At 37.3% G+C, this 22,690-nt stretch overlaps 1 protein-coding gene across 1 annotated transcript in view; it reads right to left on the bottom strand.

The window, feature by feature from the left end:
• The window catches only part of UPF2 (UPF2 regulator of nonsense mediated mRNA decay), a 53,036-nt gene that overhangs the window by 1,510 nt on the left and 28,836 nt on the right, over positions 1-22,690 (bottom strand). The window contains exons 12-21 of the mRNA XM_054287547.1: positions 22,082-22,267; positions 21,364-21,567; positions 20,335-20,610; positions 18,758-18,941; positions 16,572-16,711; positions 15,445-15,549; positions 14,337-14,435; positions 13,447-13,614; positions 8,850-8,991; positions 5,198-5,318 (exon numbers count right to left, since the gene is read on the bottom strand). Of these exons, the coding sequence (XP_054143522.1) occupies positions 5,198-5,318; positions 8,850-8,991; positions 13,447-13,614; positions 14,337-14,435; positions 15,445-15,549; positions 16,572-16,711; positions 18,758-18,941; positions 20,335-20,610; positions 21,364-21,567; positions 22,082-22,267 (1,625 nt within the window). The remainder of the gene's footprint in view (positions 1-5,197; positions 5,319-8,849; positions 8,992-13,446; positions 13,615-14,336; positions 14,436-15,444; positions 15,550-16,571; positions 16,712-18,757; positions 18,942-20,334; positions 20,611-21,363; positions 21,568-22,081; positions 22,268-22,690) is intronic.

The following is a 22,690-nucleotide window of genomic DNA, read 5'->3' on the forward strand; positions in this document are numbered from 1 at the left end:
TGTATTTGTGTGCATTGCTTTGTTCTATTATCCAGTATTTGTTTATATAAAAATGCTGTGTAATTTTGCCAGTAAGTCCTGAGCTGGTGCATCATTAGACCTCACTGCAGCACTGCTTCCATTATTTGGTTTTAACCACCTGTGAGTGTTACATAATGTAATATCCCAATTCTTTGTGGCATACTCAGCATCAGAACAGTGGCTGTGTGCTTTCAGTAGAAAAGTTTGATTTTTATTTATTTAGTAGACTGACATCTCCCTTGCAGAAGGTCACAACTGAGGGCAGACATCACTGAATTGCAGGATCATGCTTTTAACTCTCCATCTCCTCTTAGAAAAATAATTCTACTGCAGCTACCAGTGCACATCTGCTGGTGGCAGATCCTGTGTCAGGGGATCACAGCAATGTGCTGTGCCAAAAATAGCAGCAGGAGTTTTTCCCAAACCAGGTATTTCACATTTGTGTCCAACGCAGTAAACTTGATCCAAACCTGTATATGGCAAGGCCAAACTCAGCACACAGATGTAATTAAAACCATCTTGAGCTGTATGTGTAAAAGGAATCAATTCTTGGCAGTCTCCTCCCAGTCCCTTCCTGCCACTGCCACATTGTGAATGTGTATGAAATTCACAGTCAGCTTCTCACTGCCTGCAGTGGCAGGAAACACACAGAACCTCTGCCACAAACCAGGGCTGGGGCACGAAGCTGGCAGCCAGGAAAACACAGAAAATGACACCACAGGCTATGGAATAACCACAGAGCCATGGCACAGGTGAAGCTGGGAGAGCTCACTCAGCAGGACAAATTCACAGCTTAAACTGAGCAGTGCCCAGCAGAATATCAATAACCAGCTCCTTTCTGAATGTGCTGACATCACTAGATCACCAAAATCTCTTGATTTCTTGACATGTGAGACCTCTGAAGTTGGATTTCACACTTATCCCTAATCCCCTCATGTCCTCCAATCCACAACACTGCATTTCTGCAGTGCTGCATTTCTTCACAAATTTCCAGCTCCAAACACCTCCTCTCCCAGTTCACTCTGCTTTGCTTTTCTCAACTAATCTCAGCTTCCACGCTTTGTTCTCTCTCCCCTAATCACCCAAAACCACGAGCAAGAAACAGAAAACACCAAGGTGCCCATTAAAAGCCTATCACATCTGACTTATCACATTCCATACTGTGAACATCAAAAGTCAAATAAACCACACAAGCTGGACCCCCCTAAGTAAGAGAATCTTAACTTCTGTGAGTTATTTTATATTCTTATCTATCCATCAAAAATAAAATGCTCTGACAAAGTGAAATCAAAGTCAGTGTGTACAGTGGAAAGTTTTTGGAGCTGCAGGGATTTTTGGTAGGTAGTTGTTGTTATTATTTATATTGAAAGAACCGTTTCAAACACAGGAGTCTTTCTAACTGAGATGGTTTATAAATACAATTTTGCCTTCCATTCCCTCTGAACTGAACTGTGATCAGGGCTCTGGGTTAGACTCTCACCCTGCTTGCAGAGCTCAACATTCACCATCCTGCCAAGGCAGGCACCTGAGGCTTTGCTGTTCTTTGCTGCTCAGCTCCAGTGCAGTCCAGAAGGAGCTGCAGGATTTGGAGCCCCTCTCCCATATTCCTCCCTTTGCTTCCCTCCCATGAAACAGCTGAAAATTTGGGGTTTGGAATTTCCTAGCTGTGTTTGAAAGGCTCATCTCAGTAAGAAGAGAATTCAAAGCTTCATAAAGCAGAACTGTCAATGTATTAACTCATGACAGGTGATGTATGAATTGTGTTGCTCCAGCAGCTGAAACAGGAAATCATGTTAAATTCACATTTCTCCTTATTATCCAAACTCTGATTTTTCAGCATTAATGCAATATTCTTTATGATGAGAATATTTAGCTAATAAAATCCCAGCATCCTGTTATTACTGTAATGCTTCATTTTTCTTTATTAAATGGGTTAAAGAGAAATAAGAGTCAGATGAAAACAGGAGACCTGAGATCACAATTTAACTTGAATATGATTTGGTTTGCCAGCCTGTACCTGCATCCCTAAGGGAACTTTGGACACAGGCAGGCCCTATACTGCATTTTGAAAACAGCAACAAATTTTGAAGCTAGTTCTTTTAATAAGGAGAGGTTTAACAGGATAAAATCCTTGGTAAAGCCCTGCTTCTCAACAGAAGAATTACAGGGAGAAATTTGACTTTCTTGGTAATCAATGTTTTTAAAATTATTTTATATAATGTGGTTATTTTCATTTCACTTCTAAAACCAAGCCATTTAATGGATCTCAATCCTCTTAAACAAAAAAAAAAAACAACTTTATATTTTAAGAAGCTGTTCCTAATGGTACCAGTCAATTTTTATGATAATCCCATCACAAAAAAAATTACTTTAGTAAATTTTGTGTTTCTTGAAGGTAGCAGTTTAATAGCCTGAGAGCCAAAGGCCTCTCTTACCACAAAATGCTACAGAACCAGAGGCAAGAGAGAAAATTGTTTTCTTCCCAGTGCTGCTGAAGCAAATCAAGGAACTCTACTTTTCATGGAGTCACAGTAAATTATCTTTAAGACCAGCCAGCCTTAAATGTACAAGTTCCAGAAAGAATCTCCTCCTTACAGGACCAGCAGGTCTTAAAACCTGAGGCAATACGAGCAGGCAATTCCAAACAAACAGAAACAAACTCCAATTTTTGATCCAGCATTTTGCACATGCTAAATAATAATAAATCTGACAAAGCTTGCAAATCTCACTGCATTTACTTTAGTGCAGGACAAGGACATTAACAGAGGAGAAATACAGTAAAAACTGCAGAAGATTTCTCTTTTTTTAAAAAACATATAGAGGGCAAATTGCTTAGTGAGATCCAGGTGTTTGAGGCCAAAAACACGGAAGAAGCCAATGCTCCCTTCATTAATTTCTGAAATGAACTGCTACAATAGGTACATTTGGATTTAACTTCCTAAAAGTGTTTGAAACACAGTGCTTAAGGCATGTTCAACAACACAAAAGCAAAGGTAAAAACAACAAATCAATTTTTCTACTCTCAGCACTGCCTGAAATGCAAGAAAGGCCTCATTCCTACCTCAGCTATCAGAACCGGTCACATTGTACATTACAGTGCAATCAACCAGGAGATTTATTTGCTTAGATTATCCCTAACCTCAAGAATTTTAAAATAATAAGTTGTATACCTTAAGGAAAGCAGCAAATTATTATTGCCAGTAAGTTTGAGTTATTTTGCAAGAAAATAACATTTCAGTTGTGTTCATGTGCAAACACAACACAACACAGTGTCCTCATGGAAGTGACAACATCTGTGTTACACCATTGGTTGCACCAGGCAGGAATGTGAAACCTTCTCTACACAGATATTAAAATTTACAGCTCAGTTCCTATCTGCTCAGGGAGACCCTCCAGAATCCAGAATTTACAGGGTAACTTTTTAACAAAGCATAAGGGCAAAGACTGCAGTGCAACTGTAAAGTCAGAAGACAATTTTCAATATATCCTACAAAGCAGAGGCTCTAAGGATGTAGGCAACAGACAACCTGTGCCAGTGGGAAGCCATTGGTGGACCCACAGTCTCCAAGAAATAAATGGAGTCAGGAAAAGTACCAGTTCCTTATGCAGGCTGAGGTGGCTCAACTGATGCATGACTGCCAGGCAGAGCACTGCAGTACAAACAAATAAAATATACCTGCTCAACAAATAAAATATACCTGCTCAAAACAAACTTCCTGCTCTCTGTTCCAAGCAGCTTATGGATTAAAAGGAACCAAGAGGAAACTCCATAATAGAAAACTACATCAGAACTGCAAGTGCATGAGTCTTGAATAAGCAAACACAACTCAAACTGTTTGCTGGATAACATCTGACCTACTTGAGTCAAGTCCTAAATTATATTGTCCCTACAAGGTCAGAATATACAAAGTTTTCTAAAGAAAATAATTTAAAAGAAATCTACTGAAATCTACTAAAAGAAATGTAAGAAATCTACTGAAATCTACTAAAAGAAATTAAAAGGTATCACATCTACTGCTCTGGCTGCTGTATTTAAAGAATAACTGCAGCATGCAGCTCATGCCTGAAAGAGCAGAATGCTGCAGCTGTTAATGAAACACCTGCAAATACTGTGGCAATTCAGTGTACCTGAACACTCTGTATTCCTACAACAGCATTAGGTCACAGTGATATGAAAAAGCTAAATGGAAAGCACTGCTCATTTTAGTGAGTTTCATCTGGTTCATTTTCAAAAAAACATTTCTTTTAAACTGCAATCTTTTAAAATTTTTTTTGTACAAGCAGTGTCTGTATGAGGTCTCAATGGAGTGAATGATCATGAGGACATTATCAAATGATCATAAATATGTACCATGAAGGAGCTGGAAATGCTACTGGAACACAAATAGTACATTACATTAACTTATTTGCAGTTTACAAAGAGACCCATTAGAAGGTAAAATGTCCCTTCCCAGCTGCTGCTCCTATCAATCCACCTTCCAAATGAACTTGCAAAGAAAACAGAAACTTGAAAGCAAGTCTGCATTTCACCAAAACTCTGCCTGTTCAAATGTGTGCTGCAGGGCTAATTTAATGTTCATTTGCCAGCTTCCCCTGAGTGAGAAAAGACACACAGTAAAGCCTCAGAACAGCTATTAAGCAATCAGGAATGACTCTTTTCATGTTAATGCTGGTTTTGGCAAGCTCTTGAAGATAACAGATTAATAGCCATAAATTGAAAATTCTGCTCCCTCTTCCCCACCTTTACTATATTTACTTTCCATTCAGGGCATCAAATACAGAAGAATAGGTGTCAAAATCACCCCACAGAAAGAACATGAGAATTTCTACAAATACTAAAAAAAACCAATCCTCTCCCCCTCTCATGGAGAAAACAGACATGCATCTTTTGCCCCACAAATAGAGGCTCAGATTTCAGCATCTTTTGCCCCACAAATAGAGGCTCAGATTCCAGCAGCCGTTTCACAACTGAAAAATAATCTTTTGGCTTCCAAATGTCACAGAGGTACAGACACTGTGTCAGAAACACAAAACATTGCTTGGCATTTTAAGAGAATGCTTTAGAATGGAAACGACTGCCCAAGCACTCACTACAGAGATCATTATCTCTTTCAATTATGAAGATAATGACTTGCCTAGAACCAGAATTACCACATTTAAAGGAAGATTGTCCTACCTCCCACCGGTTTTAAAGATTAGATCTGCATTAGGTGCTCCCTTCGGATGCTGGTAACGAGGCCGCCGCTCACGATTGGTGTTTGCTGGAGCTGGACGCTGAGCCAGAGACTGCAACATTTCTGGGATTGCAGGCACAAGGAAAGGAAATAGAAGAAAGTTCAATACATTTTCTGTGATTCATTTTTACATAGGAATTTACACATGCACATCTCACTGCTATTTACACTTACACTTTGCTGTAGAGTTAACACTCAATAAGTTAATTACAAAAAGTTACAAATTGCACCCACAGCTTTGATAAACCCAAGCTACCCCACGATATGAACTTGCATTTCCAGATGTTCCTGCAGAAGGAACTGCCAGCAAGGGTTTTCATCACAGATGCTCAAGGTTGCACACCTGCAACCTTTTCTTTCTGAACACATCAGGCACCACTTTCTTCATCAATGATCAGGAACAAAGACTCACAGCAGCACGAGTGGCCTCCAGATTAAACCTGCCTGGAATAGCAACAACTGGACAATGCTGCTGCCAATTAAAGACTCAGCAAGAAACCTGTCCTAAAATTAGGCATTGCCAGTCAGGTATTGAAGTCTAAGCCTGGCATAATTGGATCATTTTCCAGGGAAGACAGGCACCTGAAGAAGGTGACTCAGCTGACCTACATTGCACCAGCTGTCCCACGGGTGGAGTTTTTCACTTTATCATCAGTGGGAATAAAAAAGAAAAGTGCAGAAGTGAAGCTCACACTGCCCAGTTTAGCCCTGGACAGCCAATTTATGGGCATTTTAAACTAGGACAGTATTGTATTTTGCCATTTGGTAAAACTTAATATCTAAAACTTTATTTCATTTTTTAATGATAAAAAATTGTTTCTTTACCAGGCTAAGTTAATGCTTATTAATTAGCCAGTATAATTACAGATACATCATAGGAAATAACCTCTGCCAATCTGTTAATACATCTAATGGAAAGTATTCCACCTACAGTCCACCTGAGCAGGGATCTACATTACTCAGCAAACAGACAGATGGGATAAATGAAGGGGAAAAGTGGAATAAGCTGTTAAACAGATTATGTTTGAAAGTCTGCTCTGTCTGGTTCTCCAATCTCTGGTAATCTCATTGGGGGACACACCCATCACCTGCTGCACACACACTGCTCTCAGTGGGGCTGAACTAGAGACTCTGATGAGGCTCCCTCAGCATTTACAGAATGCAGGTGGAACATTCAGCGAAGTTATCCAGGCAGTCTTGAAGAAACTGGGAAACTGTGACTGGTTCAACATCTGTGCCAACAGTCAGTGAGCTCTGTATGCATGTTGTGTACACTGAATTCAGCACCCTGACAGCCCATGTTTGTAAACATGGAACATCACCTTCCCCCCAGCCCCGTGTGCCAGCAGAGAGCCCTGGGGGCAAGGAGGGACTCGGGAGGAAAAACAAGGAGGGAACCCTGCCAGGCAGGGGGGAGCAGCAAGCACTGAATGAACAGGCACATGCACATCTGCCTCTTCTGCCTGCCACAGCAGGGGAAAGGAAATGTGGGGCTGGGAAGTTCAGAACTGGAGAATGTAACAGAAGGCAGAGATGGCAGGGGAGCACAGTGTGTTTTCCACCAAACCTCTTTGGTTTTCTAGTGAAGAAAAAAAATAATCTGCACAGAAAAATACCAGTCTAAATTGGAGAACCACCCAAGTTCCTAATAATTCTTTAAATTAAAAAATCTTTGTAATATACTAAGCCTTGCTGAAACATTAAATCTTTATCTGATACTACTTTGAAGTACATTGGTGAATTTCCATCTGTGAGCTACCCTGTGCAGATGAAAAGAACAACAAGTACATGTGCAAAGGTTGGGACAACCCTGAGGCATCCTTCCAGAAACTGAGAATTCTTTCTCCCTCAGTAACTTCAAAGCTGCAAACAGAAATTTAAACCCAACACTTTCATTCAATGAGTAGGTACCAACTTGTCACAGACAGGATGACTCTTCAGAAGTAACAATCAACTGCAAAAATCTAAATAAAATATTGTTCCAAAGGTGAATGTAATTTGGCCTGTTTAATTTAGCCTGATTGAAAGGTCCTTTTTAGTTTGGTCTTATTCTGTATATTACCCAGGTTAAGATGCATCAACAGCTGTTTTAAAAAGGGATGCCAATTATGGAAAAATCTTTTGCTTTTGTGTTGACTTCCCTCCTGTATTGTTTTATACACAGCAACTAAATAAAAACCCATGAGAAAATTTTAAAAAAGCCTATTTCCAGTTATCAGTTTGTATCAGTTTTCTGATTTTGTCAACAGAAATAAATCAATGTGATCCTTTTTTGGATATAAAGTACCATTGTTCACAGTAAAGTCCCAATGAGATTAAACAGGTTCATTTTAGATATCAACAAAGTTATACAACAGTATAAAACCCAAATGCCTTGACCAGTACAAGTATTAGAAGTCTCTAATGAGGAAAAACCCAGAACAAGTCTGAGAGAAGCACTAAAATGTCTAATTCTAGAGTCTCCCTCCACCTTTTTAACAAGTGGGCTTCCTAAGGGCAGTGTCTCAGGAAAGTTTCTGCTAATTATCATATTTTACACTAAGAATATATTGTGTTACCACTTCAGAGCTCTGCAGACACTCACTTTGGAAGATACTCCTTTTACAATTACAAGTTTAGTTCTGGTACTACAGAAGTTCTGCAAGAAGTACTGGATTCCATAGTGTTTTAAAATTAAAACTGCTTTAATTTCCCACTTCTTGATGAACAATGACCTTTCACTAAATGCATTAAATGAGATTTCCTGCTAATTAACTACTTACACTGTGATTACCACCAGACTACAACACCTTTACAAAAAGAAGCAGAGCAAAAACTTCTAAGATATTAAATGGAAACAGTAACATAAGACATCAGCTTTATTGGTCTGGCTTTATTTACTATCTGAGTAAGCAGAGGGAAGTGGAATCTGAAGAAAAGCACAACCCAAAACAAACCACCCAACAACTAAACACATGAGGTGCACCTGTCTGGGGACTGCAGGATCTGCTGTATTAACTGTTTGCCTGATTTGCCTGTCTTCAATACATAAATTAATCATGTAATCTGTACAAAACCCTCACTTTGTTAATATATGCTTATGCTCCAGATTTGAGGACTCCTAGAACCTTTACACTGAAGCTGAGGTAATATTTTTTATTTCTCTGGTGAAGGCTACCTCGGGACTTGCAAGACTAAGGAGTCCAAATATTACTGATATCTAAAACAACTATTAATAGTTTATAAGCAGAGCTTAAATTGCACAGAATTCATCTTGTATCCAACTCAATTGCCTTGCAGTAAACATCACATTGATTTTGCATTACCTTAATTTTAAAGAACAAGCTCAGTTCTTCCCCTTTCCCAGAATAAATGAAAATGCTGAAATTTGAGACCCATTTGAAAACTCCTTTTCAGGGAACAGCTACAAAAACTTCTTCAAGTATAAAGACCAGGGAGGAAACAATAAATGACTAAAACTAAAATACAGGTTTCCCATAAGTACTGCAAATCAATATTTAGAACTTCAGCTGCTAATCATCACAAATAATGCTTTCTGCAGATCCACAGAGGCTCTCCTGAGAACAAAAACTAAATCCTTGGTGATATTCTTACCCTGATAGTCCTCTTGTTCCTGCCGTTCATTGATATCCAAAGTGAGCTTTTTCATCCTCATTCTCTCCTCCTGTTCTGCTTGCTGCTGGTTCCAATGGTTTGCAGCAAGTTGGGAAGACATTGGTACATTTAGGATCTTAAACTGCAAATGAAAGGAAGTTTTTAAGTGCTCATCAGAGAAAAAAAACTCAACCAGTACAAAACAATCCAAAATACAGAAATGCTATGGTTATTTCTAGGTTATTTCAATAAGGTACTCTCTACAGAAGTTTCTAGTGTGAAGTGTGGTGTTGGTTTGTTTTGAACTTCTGTTTCACATAAAGGAGTAAGAGAAAATGCAAGAGCTGCTAAAGATACAGAACACACAAAAAAGGCTGAGTTCAAAACCTATAACACACAAAACTGACTGTCTTTCCCTAGGAAGGCACAGCCATATGCTTTATTTCTTGTTTTCATAACAGCTGATTTGCTCACAGGGAACTGCCCTGGTCTTGAGGTAACAGCAGCGCAGCTGGGTGAGAAAGCTGCATCTCCCTCCTCAGGTCTCTTCCTTCAAAGAGATGAAGCCCCCTGAGCAGAATATCTACTACTACCCCTTGTGATAACAGAGGAAAAACACTTCAAGCATTTCACACATTTCCTGGAATTCTCTGGCCAGTACATTTCTTTTTAAGAATAATTCTCCCCAGTGCTTCTTCTTAGTCTAGAGACAACCATGGTGTCAGATTGATCTTTTCCTCCTCCCCCATACTCACATGTGCCCACCACACATTCTGATTTAAACCCATTATCTGATTTGCCATAAGGTACACCAGGTGAGCTTGGCACTCCCACAGAAGTACCCTCTCTCTGGAAATCCAGCTGATATTCTCAGGAAGGTGTAGGGAAGGTGATCTCTTTTTCCCCAGAAAATCCAATTTGTTACTTCTGGATATCTATTTTTTTGCAATTGTTCCAGAACGGAGAAATAATTCTTAATCTTATCCACAACTGAAACAACAGTTCTAAGAAAATCCTTAATGCTAAAGTTTGCAAACATTTAGAACAATCTCTCTTCCTCCTTCAACCACACATCCATTAGAAATAAGTATTTCTATGCCATAAGAAGGGTAATGCATTGAAGGATAATCACTCTCAATATTCCATGAACTACTCTGAATCCTGCTCCTTGTTACTCCTCATGGGAGATCTATTCCCAAAGAAACAGGAGTAAATTCCTAACTGTTCTTTTCTGTTACACTGTCAAAAGCTGCAGAGAGAGATAAATTATCAAAACCTCTGCTGAGAAGATTTAGAGTAAAGACAAAATCATCACCACCTGGGGTTGGTATTTAATGCAATAATCACTAAAGAGTCTCAAGGTATCTCAGAGAGCAAAGCCCCACTGGCAGCAGTGATGAGTGTGAGAAGACTCAGATGAAGCACTGGAAAATAAACTGCCTTTGAAACAGTACAGACAGACTCTTGTAAAGATCTGAGAAAAACTTGGGTACAGTAAATCCCTAAACCCTACCAACTACAAGATGTATTTAGATGAGATTTTCTGGGGGTTGGGATGAGGGTAATAGCATATTATATTGAATATAAATATGAGCTTGTTATTAAGGTGTGCAGAGGAACAAAAATGGAAGCTGAAATTCCAAGAGCAGAGTAAGCTCTGGTTACTTATTGCTGAGCAGGCTGTGCAGGTTCCCAGATATCATCAACTGAACTTCAGGTAAACTACACAAATAACTAATCCATTAGCAGCATTTCATGATAAAAATCATTCCTCAGCTTCACCATTAAGCTCCTCATCCATTTTAATGCGGCCTTTATATGTTCTCTGTTCCATAGATTTATCAGCTAAATGGGATTGGTGTTTTCAGACAGGATGCTTAAAGTAGAAAAAGAAAACTGAACTATAGAAGGGTGAAAATGAGAGAAACAGATCCAGAAAAACAACAGCCTGGCAATGAACAAAACACCACTGAGTCACTATCTCAAGGCAATCAGCTGCCACCTGAAATCAAGTCACTGATGACAATTACTACAGGATATGATGATTACTGAACAACTGAAACATTTCCCATTTGTAAATAGTGAAAAGGTGTATCAAAAACTTCTTCTAAAATCTGTGAGATGGGGGCAGGATGGAGGATTTCACTTTAAGGATGTCAAACTGAAGAAAGATCAAAAATCATTACTCAGAAGACCAGACCACAGATTTTACAAAAATGCCATGAGATAAAGACATGAAGATATAAATGATATAAAAAAAATCACATTCAGGGAGAGATTTGACCATTCCATGCATATTATCATTCTTTTATGAAGCCTTGCTAAAAATCTTTCAAAGGGAAGGTAATCTTTTGTCTTAGGCAGTAACCAAATTTCTTGACTTTCTTTTTACTGTCTGTATCTCATTTCAGTTCATACCTACTTGGCATAAAACTTCTGATTCAGAAACACCAAATGATATTAGATACAGCTCAGCTCTGATCCCTTATGATCCCAACTTTATTTCCCCTTGCTCTGTCATGGACCATGGATAAATCACAATGCCACCATCTTAATTTCAAATAACCATGTTAGGTTCTACGGCTACTAAGTAGAGGATAAGGTTTGAGTTTCTAAGTTTTGAGGATAAAATATGGTGTCTTGTCACTATCAGCCTGCAATGATCATTAATTTGGATTTATGCAGCTGGTAAATACCAATCAGTTGCTCTTGTATTACTTTAAAAAATCTACTTGTCAATGCTGCACTAAAATCTGGGTGGACACTGACATGTCAACTGAGTATTTGGCAATGGGACCTCCACTACCAAATGTTACCCTTGGGAAGTAATATTCCATTTAAAAAAAAAAAAATCCATTTTTTTAACATTTCTTGTTTCAGGAGCACCACTGACAAAGAACACAGAGACTGAAATCATTACCAGCAGAGTAGACTGATGTCATTTATCACTCTGGTGCCTGTGCAGATGAAGTTACTTACAGCTTCCTAGGTTGCTGTAAACTTTTCTAACTGTTTTAAAAATCTGAAAGTTTACAGCTATAACTTAACAGTGAATCACTTTAAAACTCATTGCACATTCTGCTCATGCAGATTTTAAATAAAGCACCATAAGAAGAAATAATTATTTTCTTTTCAACTCCACCTCTTCTTTCCTGCTTATTTTTCTATTAAGACTCTGTACTAAAACACATTTTTTTCCTGAATACAGAACTATGGACAAAGAAGCCTTTCATTAATTCAAGAGCTGAAGTAGTCTATAAAGCAACTGTTTTCTACATTTCTAGAAACACTGAGGAGTTTTGGCAGGAAGAGCCTACTCCAAAAACCAAATATTGGGGGAGGAGCAGGGAAAACTCCTAAACAAGTTCTGCTTTCTTTTCTAAGTCACATTTCTGCAATACTTTCCCCTTTACATGGAACATGAAGATTCAAAAATCCCTTGTAACTACAGATACTCCTAGTAAATTATCCTGAAAAAGCTAAACAACATTTTTTTAAAAATGGAATTCTCTTAAACCTCTTCTCAGACCAATGACCACAATTAAAAATCTCCCACTAAGAGCTTTTGTAGAACTTTGTATACCACACTGAAGTTCCAGCAAAACAGAACAGCCACTTCCTACATGGATTTTTGAAATGTGTTTCATATGAATGGAGAGAAGGAGCCTACTCCAGGTTTATACACCCCAACAGCCACACTACTGTCACAATTTAGGTAACAAATGTAAAAAACAAGCAATGACATGGATCTAAACACTTGAAAGGCTCAGATAGATGGTATGAAACAATTCCCTAGGTGTGCTTTCCATATAAATTCAGAGCAATTTATTTTCATCAAATTATACAGCCAAAATGAAAAGATTTCTTTAAAAGCCCTAAACCATGACAAGAAATACATGTGGAATGTGTTAGGTACAGATTTGTGTACTGTGCATTTGCTGAGCTAGGAAAATTCAAACATACACTGGAGAGAAGAGCCAAGACTAACATACAGCTTAGCTGCATGAAGCAAGGAGTGAGTTTATTTGATCAACCTGATTTTCCTTTAAGTTTCTCCAAGAGATTCACTCCTTGCATACTGGAATAGTCTCCTAACAGTGTCTTCAGGGATAATGACTTTCTTTCTTTTTGCAAGTTGAATAAATTCAGCCAAGTGGCAGTTACTTAGGAAATGGAATTTAGCAATGATCATGTATCTTGATTTAAAGCTGAAAATGTTTTCAGGAAAAGCTGTAGAATCTTAAAGATTCTGGAATATTTATTTTTCTTTCTAGTCCTTTCAATGTTCAGTGGCAGTTCACCAACCACTTCTCTTCATCTTCCACAACTATATCTAAAATACATGCAAGACATACCACTGACCTACTGGTGGAATCACCAAATGTAAATAGTAATGGTATAATCTGACCACAGAATTTTTCTACATCATTTCTATTAATAACCTAGAATTCCAAGAAATTATATGTGGTATTTTCCATGTGTCAAAATGAAACTGTCTGTATCTGATTTTGAGAAATGAAAGAAGAAATAAAAAATTCTGTGTTACTTTTTTTGAAGTGAAAGGTTTTTATTTATTTCAACAGTATCTGTACCTTACCTGCTGTTTGTTGCCTTTTCTTGTTAACATGACAAATGGCATTGTGTCCCCAGACTCTGACTCTCCTTCCCCACCTCCAAGTGGGGGGCCCTTCTTCAGCTGACTTTTGAGATGCAGAGGAATGGCAACATCCAACTGGTGCACTTTAACAGATTCACCACTCCTTTGCTATGAAAGAAAAGCGAATTCTGTAAATGATCAGATGCTGACACAGTCACTCAGGCTGGCAACATTCACATTTTCACAGCTGAGAAAAGGTTTAACCTTCCAAGAAAATGAAGATATATATCACTACATTTATTAGGCTTACTTTATTTTCCTTTTGTTTTCCTTGCTTGTGAAGAAGAAAATTACAGGGCAATCTCTTAGGGAAAGAAATCTAGAGACCTGCTGAGACACACTGTAGAATGTACATTCTTCAGTCAAGATTATTTTTTTTGTACATCTTATTAATACATTTATTACACAGGGATTGCTACACTCAGCACTGAAATATTTACCAGATGTGACTAAGAAAACAAAGTACTAAAAAGCTTATGCAAATTTAAATGTATCTGCATTTTAAACCTATTAAAACCTAAGATTAAGTCAGAAGTTTGGCACAGTATCTGATGCATTCATTACTCATTCTGTAAAATATATATCAGTGTATCATGTATTCACTGGGCAAACAATACAAGTAACAGCTATTTTACTAAAAGCCAAACAAGTCATCTTCAGAGAAGAGGCCAAAACAAAGGAAAAAAAGTCTTCATTCCTTTAGTATGGTAATCTAAGCATTAATCACTTATTTACTTTAAGTGTAAAGTAAATAAGTGATTAAATAAAGTGAAATAAAGTAATCAACTACACTTAGCTGTACATCAAATTAAGAAAATCACTATTTATACCTGAAGATTTTCCAGCATCATTTTATCCAAGGCCTGAATGAAGTCCTCATCCTCTGCACAAGGGACATGCTTCAGTCCTCCTCCTTTAATCATTACTTCCTATTGCAATGGGAAAAAATCAGCCATTACATTGGTTTCAGCAATATGAATATTCAGTGTAGAAGTAAGTGGAAAATATCCTTATTGCTTCTATATCATACACAATCAAAAGGTTTATAGAATCAAATTCTTCTAAGAAAGAAGTTTTCAGCCTTGATTATTTTTTTGAAAGGCATACTTGCTGATTTATGGTCACTCATAACATTCTGACAGACTCTGTGTGTGTGTGCAGGTGCATGGACACATACAAGATGTGGCAACAAAAAAAAAAACTCTCTATCCTTGACACACCTACTGTAATTCAATTTTCCATTAAGTCCATAAAGTTAGATGATATTTTCAGGGCAAAGGCTACCCTTCAATTTTTTTGGAAAGCACAACATGACAACAAAAATATTAGAAGCCAGCACCATAACACATTGTTCTATAATGTTCATTATTTCCTTTCTATGTAACTGCAATTCAGGCTCAGCCAGGTGGGTTCTTTAGCTGCAAACATTATAATCTGTCAATCCCAAATTTGCATTGTAGGAATCTCACACTTCTTGGCTTTTCTCCTTTTCTGTTTTGAGATCTAGTGGATCTGTTTTAGTGGACCTGTCAATCCCAAATTTGTATTGTAGGAATTTCACACTTCTTGGCTTGTCTCCTTCTCTGTTTTGGGATGTAGTGGAGTGTAATTATTGACCTTGTTGTATCCTACCAGTTTGCTACTATTGCTGGCATTGCAAAACCATCATTTACACAATATTTTCCAGTTTAGCTACCTGTGAAAGCTCACAGTCTTAAAAAAACAAGTTGTAGCAAATTTGACAGCATAAAAATTTTCAAAAGGTAATAACCAAAGTATGCATACACAAAAATAAGCTATAAAATGTATTTGAAAGAATAGCAGGAAGTGTCTTTGCTGTGTTTTTCCAGATATGTTATGAGCAGCACTGGCAAAAACATTGAGTAAAGAAAACCAAAGATGCAAATTCAATTCACTTATCTCCAGCTCAATACATACTGTATTCTCCTCATCAGTTTCATTTTCCTTATTGGAGTCTGTAAGATAATCTGTGTTCTCTTCCTCCTCTTCTTCACCCTCTTCTTCCTCATTGTCAGAACCCTCCTGAAACATTCAATGTTAACTGCTGATTATTTTAAACAAGAAAGACAGCTGGTTCCTCAAACATTTTCCTAAACTCTTCATGTTGCTTAGTTAAGTCTTTGTAAATTTGTTTGGTTTTTATTTAATGTTTCAGTCTGAACTCAGCTTTATTACTAATTTCACAAATGTACAGCAGAAAACTGGCACTGGTGGCTGATCCCTGCTGCCACTCAGAGGGAACTGCACAAGCTGGAGGAAAGGACTGCAAGAACTCATCAAGTTCAAAGAAGGGAAGTACAAAGAACTTCAGAGGTGCCTTCCCCATGCTGCAACTGTTTCTGATTCTATTGATACTAATTTATGGGTGAAGGCACAAACTTCAGGACCTTCAAGGCTGAGAGACATCTACTGAAAGAAAGCTTATTATTAATAAATCAACCAGCCCAAGCACATGGAGAAAAGCTGTTCTGTATTTCCTTGATGAACTCATTTTCTTGTAACAATACCATTATCACGTCAGCTTTGCTGTGTCATAGTGACAAATCAGAATTTCTATGTACTTGTGGGTTTTTTTATTGGCTCCACCACTTTTGATTGAAAATATTATTAGCACAGTAAACAAGGAAGGCTTTATGCTCCATAAATCTTTTATTTATTCATATTGCATACACATACTCTGAACACATGTTATTTTTTCCTAATGACTGCTTTGACATTTAGTCAATACATTTGCTTCTAAAACAGATAAAGAAAGTCATCTGAAAGTGAGTTTTTATCAGGCCAAAAGCTGAAGGTATCTTCTTGCTGAGAAGCAGCACATGCCCTGAGCAAAGGTGTCAGGTTCAAGTTTCTGCCAAAATAAAGAATAAGCCTCAGACCCTGAGTTTTCCACACACATGGAACTGGGATGGGAATATCCTCACAGTACTGACTGGGCTGTGCACACCCAGATCTCACCTGCTAGCTCTGACTTAGAAGGGATTCAGAAAGCAACAAGAAAAGAAAATCACTTTTACACGAGGCAAGGTAATGATTAAGCTCACCTCTTCTTCAGGCTCATTTACTTCACTTTCATTTCCAGATTGTTCCTCTGTCTCTGCTCCACCTTCCTCCTCTTCTTCATCCTCTTCCAGATTCTCTCCTTCTGTAATGGAATCCTTGGAATCTTTGTCATTCACAATTCCTGAAATTTGCAAAAGAGAAAGATTTAGAACATTAGAACACATATAACCACTCAAGTTATATGTGGAAGATCACATCAAAAGTCCATTGTCACTGAGCACTAAAACTTAAAATATTTGATTTCTGAATGAACCATTTCCTATATACTTAGATTAGACATAAAGGGTAGTATCTTGTCAAAAAAAGGAAGAAAACCTTAGAGAGAATGTTTAAAATCTCCCAGAGAACAGAAGAAGCTGTGCAAGCTGCCTCAAAACATCCTCACACTAAATGTGGGCCCTACTGACACACACAACAAAATCTGAGTTCCAAACTACAGAGGCTGCACAAAACCAGCAGAACCAGAGACATGAAGCCCCTGCAGTCTTTGCTGTACTTCCCTCTACTGTCAATTAACAGTTTTGAAACAACAATTTTCTCAGCCTGTAATAAACCTTTATGACTCCCTCCTAATGCTCTGAGGCTGTACTTGAAGCCCTGAGGATGCAGGTGCCTGTATGAAATCTCTGGGACAGCACAGTCTCTTCCACAAGTACAATCTGGTGTGCTCATGCTCCTTGCAGACAGGTCTGACATTCTTACACTGAGTGTTTAGCTCATCTGGCAGTTTCTCTTGCTGACCTGCTTGCCTTCTGCCCCTCAAGATGTTTTAATTTACTTTGTGTGTAAAATATCAAACATAAATATCTCCTTTCTTTCAATAAGGCATCCTTTAATCTAATACCGTTATCTGTACCATTTCCACAGAAGTGAAAAATTAGTCCTAGCTTTTTCCAGTGTTTCAGTGTCCAGTTTAGTCTTAGATATAAATTTCAATCAGAATGTATTTAAGAATTGAGCATGGTTCTGATTCAGGAAAAAAAATAAGATCTGTTTTTAGAGAATGACTACTGCTATGCTTATGTCATCCAGTGAAAAATCCCCAAACTTCCAGCATACACTACTGTTCTTATACATTCTTTTTTTTTCTTTTCTTAATTGACAAAGCCACTTAATCCTGATGTCAGACTTCTACACCACTAGTTTCTCTAGGAATTTACTGAGGAGTCAACACAGTCACTATTCAGGCTGTCATTCCTTTTTAACATTAGACCAACTGCACATAGGGTCAGCCATCAGAGCAAAGTTTTGTGAAGTTCCTGTTATTTGTAGGAAGGAAGTGCTGAGTATCTTTCAAAAGAATATTACCATTTATATAACTCATATATTTCTTCTTGATTATCATTTTGAGAGCATGAAAACCATGAGTTTAGATCACACCACAGGGGAATTCTAATCTGCTTTCCAGTTACTACATAGGGAATTTCAAGGCATGTCAATTAAATAAACAGCGTTATTTTAAAACAAGTTCCTCCTAAAATAGAAGTTGCAACCTTTTATGTGGCTTTTAGACATACTCATCCCACTGAATGAAAGGATTATTCTTAAAAACTGAATGTGTCCAAGTAGGTGAAGTGCTCTAATTAACACTTTATAAGTGTAAAATTTACATATAAACTCTTTTAATGAACAAGCTTATTTTCAAATAAAAATGGAATATTAGATAATAACTGCATTTAACAATGAGTACAGTAGTATCCAACACTTTCTAAGAATGGATACATACAGAGGTTTAAAGGTTAATATGATGATAACAGTTTAAATACTCACTAATCAGAATATTTTCAACTGAGCTGTGCTGCCAGCCCAACTGTTTTCTCCTGAAATTAGTGTGATTACTACATTTTTCTGATTAATGATTTTCTTCCTCATAACTTGCAACATATGACTTCATAAATTAATACATACACACACACACACTTCTCTCCAAATACTATTATATTAAGAGTATTCATAATGACTACTTTTTCCAACATCTATTGTTGTTATGGAGATTCTGGATGGTATCTATGATGATTAGAAGGAAACATGCAAAAAAGGTACAAAAATGTTTCTGTCATGAAAATAGATGATCATCAACAAGTTACCTATCACCAACATAAAGAGACAATTTTAAGAACTACAGGAATTGTAAAAAACACCCAACTTCCCTTGTACATTTTCTTACCCAATTTTATTAAGAATTCTCGTTCCAAGTCTTGCACCTGTCTGACAGCTTCCTCCAGAGAATTGCAGAGCTTTATCTTTGGTCTCAGCAGTTCCAGGGTGTCACTGATCATATAGTCTATGTCTATAGGAAAAGGGTGCTCTTTTGTCCAAACATCCAGACTTTTTTTCCACCACACATAGCGCTAGAACACCAAATATTGAAATCAATTATAGGCACACTGATGTTTATAAGCCACTTAAGTTATGAAGTTTAAAATGCTATGTTTGTAGAGTAAAAAATGCAAAAGCTTTCATGTCACAACTCTCCTGTTTCATACAACTATTAGATATTTTGACAGCACTAAAACTTGTTTGATAACACTGGATATCACACACATTAAGAATTGTAATTACTGTTATAAGTATGAAGACTCAACAAAAAAGCCCTGACAAGAAAGTGCCTTCCCATGGTAGTAAACTCTTCCTACAAGAGATGACCCTTTAACAACCAGCCAGTTTTTGATTCCTTCTCCCAAATATTTTCAAGAAAATTCATTTCCTCAAAGGCGTATTATAGGGAAAGGGAGAAAACATCATAAAAATATCCTAAGACTGCAGCCAGCATCAACTGCCTTATCCAGTTTGCTTTACAATAAATTCACATAAACCTCCTACAGTGACACTGTAAAAAAATAATGTTGATTTTAAGTGAACCTAACAGTAAAACTTCAAAACAAGGTACTGCAAAAACTGCATCTGAAAATGAAGTATTAGTAACAGAATCTTACTTAAAAGATGACATGCTCAAGAGGAAGGTTTACTGAAATTATTAGGTGTGACAGGAATATAATGATGTTTTCCCCAAAACATTTATTTTTGCATTTAACAATTAGACCATGTCATACTGTGAGCAGCCTGGTCCAGTGGGAGGTGTCCCTGCCCATGGCAGGGGGTTTGAACAAGGTGATCCTTGAGGTCCCTTCCAACCAAACCATTCTGAGGTTCTGTACTTCAAAACACCATTTTACACCTTGCATGCAGATGAGAGATTTGTATCCTTAAGGTTTGAAATAAGTTATCATCTTAATTTTAATTTTTTAATATCCTTGTTTTAGTATAAATTATAGAGAAAAGCAGAAATAAAAAGAAATTAAATCCAATAAGTTTTAGCATGAATTCCATGGTCTGGAATTCCTCATTTCAGTGCTTAAACATTCATTACGGAATCTTTTCCTCACTTCATTATATTTACTGAGTCAGAACTTTCTTTGCTGCAACTTGTGCCCATTATCTCTCATCCTTTCACTGGGCATGCCTGAGAAGTATCTGGCTCCTCTTTCTCTACAAAACCATTAGCTGAGGACAACAGCCTAAATAATCTCTTCTTCAAGTTCAGCAAACCCTAATGTGAGCACTGAGTGCCTCCTGATCATTTTGGCATAACTCAACATAACATATTACTTGAAACTAAAACTGCTACCAGACAGACAATTTCTACAAATTACAGTGCTACAGAACAATGAAATAAATACCTACCAGACTGATTTATTTTAGCTTGTTAAAGAACTTTACAGATCTGCATAAAATTTAGAATACCTGAAAATATACAAGGAAGCAATCAAGTTTTCGCTTGCTGGATCCTCTGTCAAAATATTGCCCACAGGTATCAAGGATAGTGCAGACAAGTCTGATCCTGAAAAGATGTTCTGGAGGGTCCAGTGGACTAGGACTGCCATCAGGGTTCACACCAAAGGAGGTGAAGGAATACAGAGTTCTAAATATTACAGCTGACTCCACCATTCGGTAATTGTAAAGCTCCCCCAGAAACTTGGCACTGCTGATCCGCCGTTGGTTGAACTTTGGTTGATTAACCTTTATCAAAAAAGAACAAGAAAATTCACTCTATCATGCAGGCACAACAGAAAATTTAAAAACCCAAACCAAATCAACATTTTACAAAGGAAAAAAGCATAGAAAAACTTTGACAGAAATTCTTAGAAAAAACCCAACCAACCAAATTAAAAAAATCCAAACCCAACCAAACCACATTAAAAAACCCCAAACCCAACCAACCTTTTACAAAGGAAAAAAGTGTATTAAAAAGTTGACAGAATTTCTTATAATAAAAGATGGTTATTTGTGGCTACATACATTACATGAAAGTAAACATTAAAAAGTAGCTATGAAAGCTGGTCAGCTAGTAAGTTTCAATATATTTAGCATACACTCCATCTTAAATCTATGATGACTTTTCAGTCAGAGAAATCTTGAAATTATAACAGCTTTTGAAATATGGACTGGCCTTCAAAGTTACTGGAAGTTGTGTAAATCTGTCTACACTGTCAAAGAATAAATTTTATGGCCTTACTATGATAAGGGAGGCAAAACAATTGTCTTAAGTAACGTTAGTTTGGTTTTGTTGGGATTTTTTTTGGTACAGTAGTTTTATTAATTTAAATAAACCTATACAAAGTAAGTAACTGAGGTAGAAAAGTCACCAGACCAAAAAAAAAAAAAAAAGAGAATCCAAGGATTCCTTTCCTTAAGCACAATTATTTTATTATTTTAGTTTTTCTTTCAACATAAGTAGATGAGTGTAGCTTAGCAAGGATTCTGATTGTTTACCTCCATTCCTAGTCGAATATCCTCTAGCACTCCATCCACAACATGAATTCCCACATCTTCCTGGTAAAGGACCAACCCTGCTAAGAGGTTGGCTACACAGTGAATACTATTATATTTCACATTCCAGATGTTGATCATACAGCATATAACATAGTCCTTAACTTCTGCATCCTGCCAAGGCAGCTTGCGCATCTGTCTCAGGACCTAAACCAAATTTTAAGACAAGCTTCACATTTTAGCAGGTAAAATATCAAGATGTCATGCCCCCCTCTCTCCTGGCTGGGATGAAATCCCTGTTAGCACCTGTAAACAACCCTGTTCTTCCTTCAGAACCTTCCAGGCCTGCAGTGGCTATGGAAGATTTATGTACCTAACCCAGCTACTGATCAAGCTGTCCAAGGCTGTTCCATAATTTCCCTGCTCTTACACTCTGTATTTAACTGAAGCCCTTTGTCCCTTACTCTCCCAACACAATGTACAGAACACAATGATTCCCATCTCCCTCTCCCTTTGTTCAGCATTTGATGCTGTTGAGAACACAGGTCCACAAGTGGAGCTTCCAATAAAAGAAATTAAACCCTTTTATTAATTTATTAAAATTTAACCATTTTATTCCTCTTCCTTACAACTGAAAAACCATAGCCCTCCCCAAGTATTTTCCAAAGTCACTACTACACCACTTTCAGTAAAAACTATTAAAGATTTTGAAAGGATTTACCTTCTCTGTGGTGACCTTGGAGAGATCCTTGTAGAGAAGCTTACGGATATATTCCTGCAGAGGAGGACGTTTTTTCTTCACAGTTTTTTCAGCTGGAGGGGGATTACAGTAGTAATAGGCATTTTCTACCATGGTAACATAGCGTGCATCAAGATGCATTGCTTGTTTCTTCCTCATCATTTGTTCCTGCAAAAAAATGCAAATAACCTGTTAGAGATGCTGACACGCCACATTTTCAAGCCAAAGGCTTTTAGAGTTACATTTGGGATAGTTTTCTGCAACCGTTCATATTTACTCTAAGTTAAAAGCTTGGGTAGAGAGAAAAAAACCCAAAGTACATATATATGGTTCTGTGTTGCTCTTTCCATGGTCATTTTTCTTTATGATCCCTACTTTTATAATGGCTCACCTGTGGTAAAAAAGGTTTCAGAAAAGAATTTAAGATTTAACTCAAAATCCTAATGCTACTGTTCACATAAATGGTTCATAAGACTACTAGGAACTGTGTTTAAAACATTATTTAACTAGATTTTATTTAACTAAAGTAGCTGAAATATTGATGTCTTGACACAAAAACATTGAATTATCATAAGACTGGCAATCTACTTT

Source organism: Melozone crissalis, unplaced genomic scaffold, assembly GCF_028551555.1.
Source record: "Melozone crissalis strain CALT ecotype California unplaced genomic scaffold, PUWL_Pcris_2 ptg000059l_1, whole genome shotgun sequence".
NCBI lineage: Eukaryota > Metazoa > Chordata > Aves > Passeriformes > Passerellidae > Melozone > Melozone crissalis.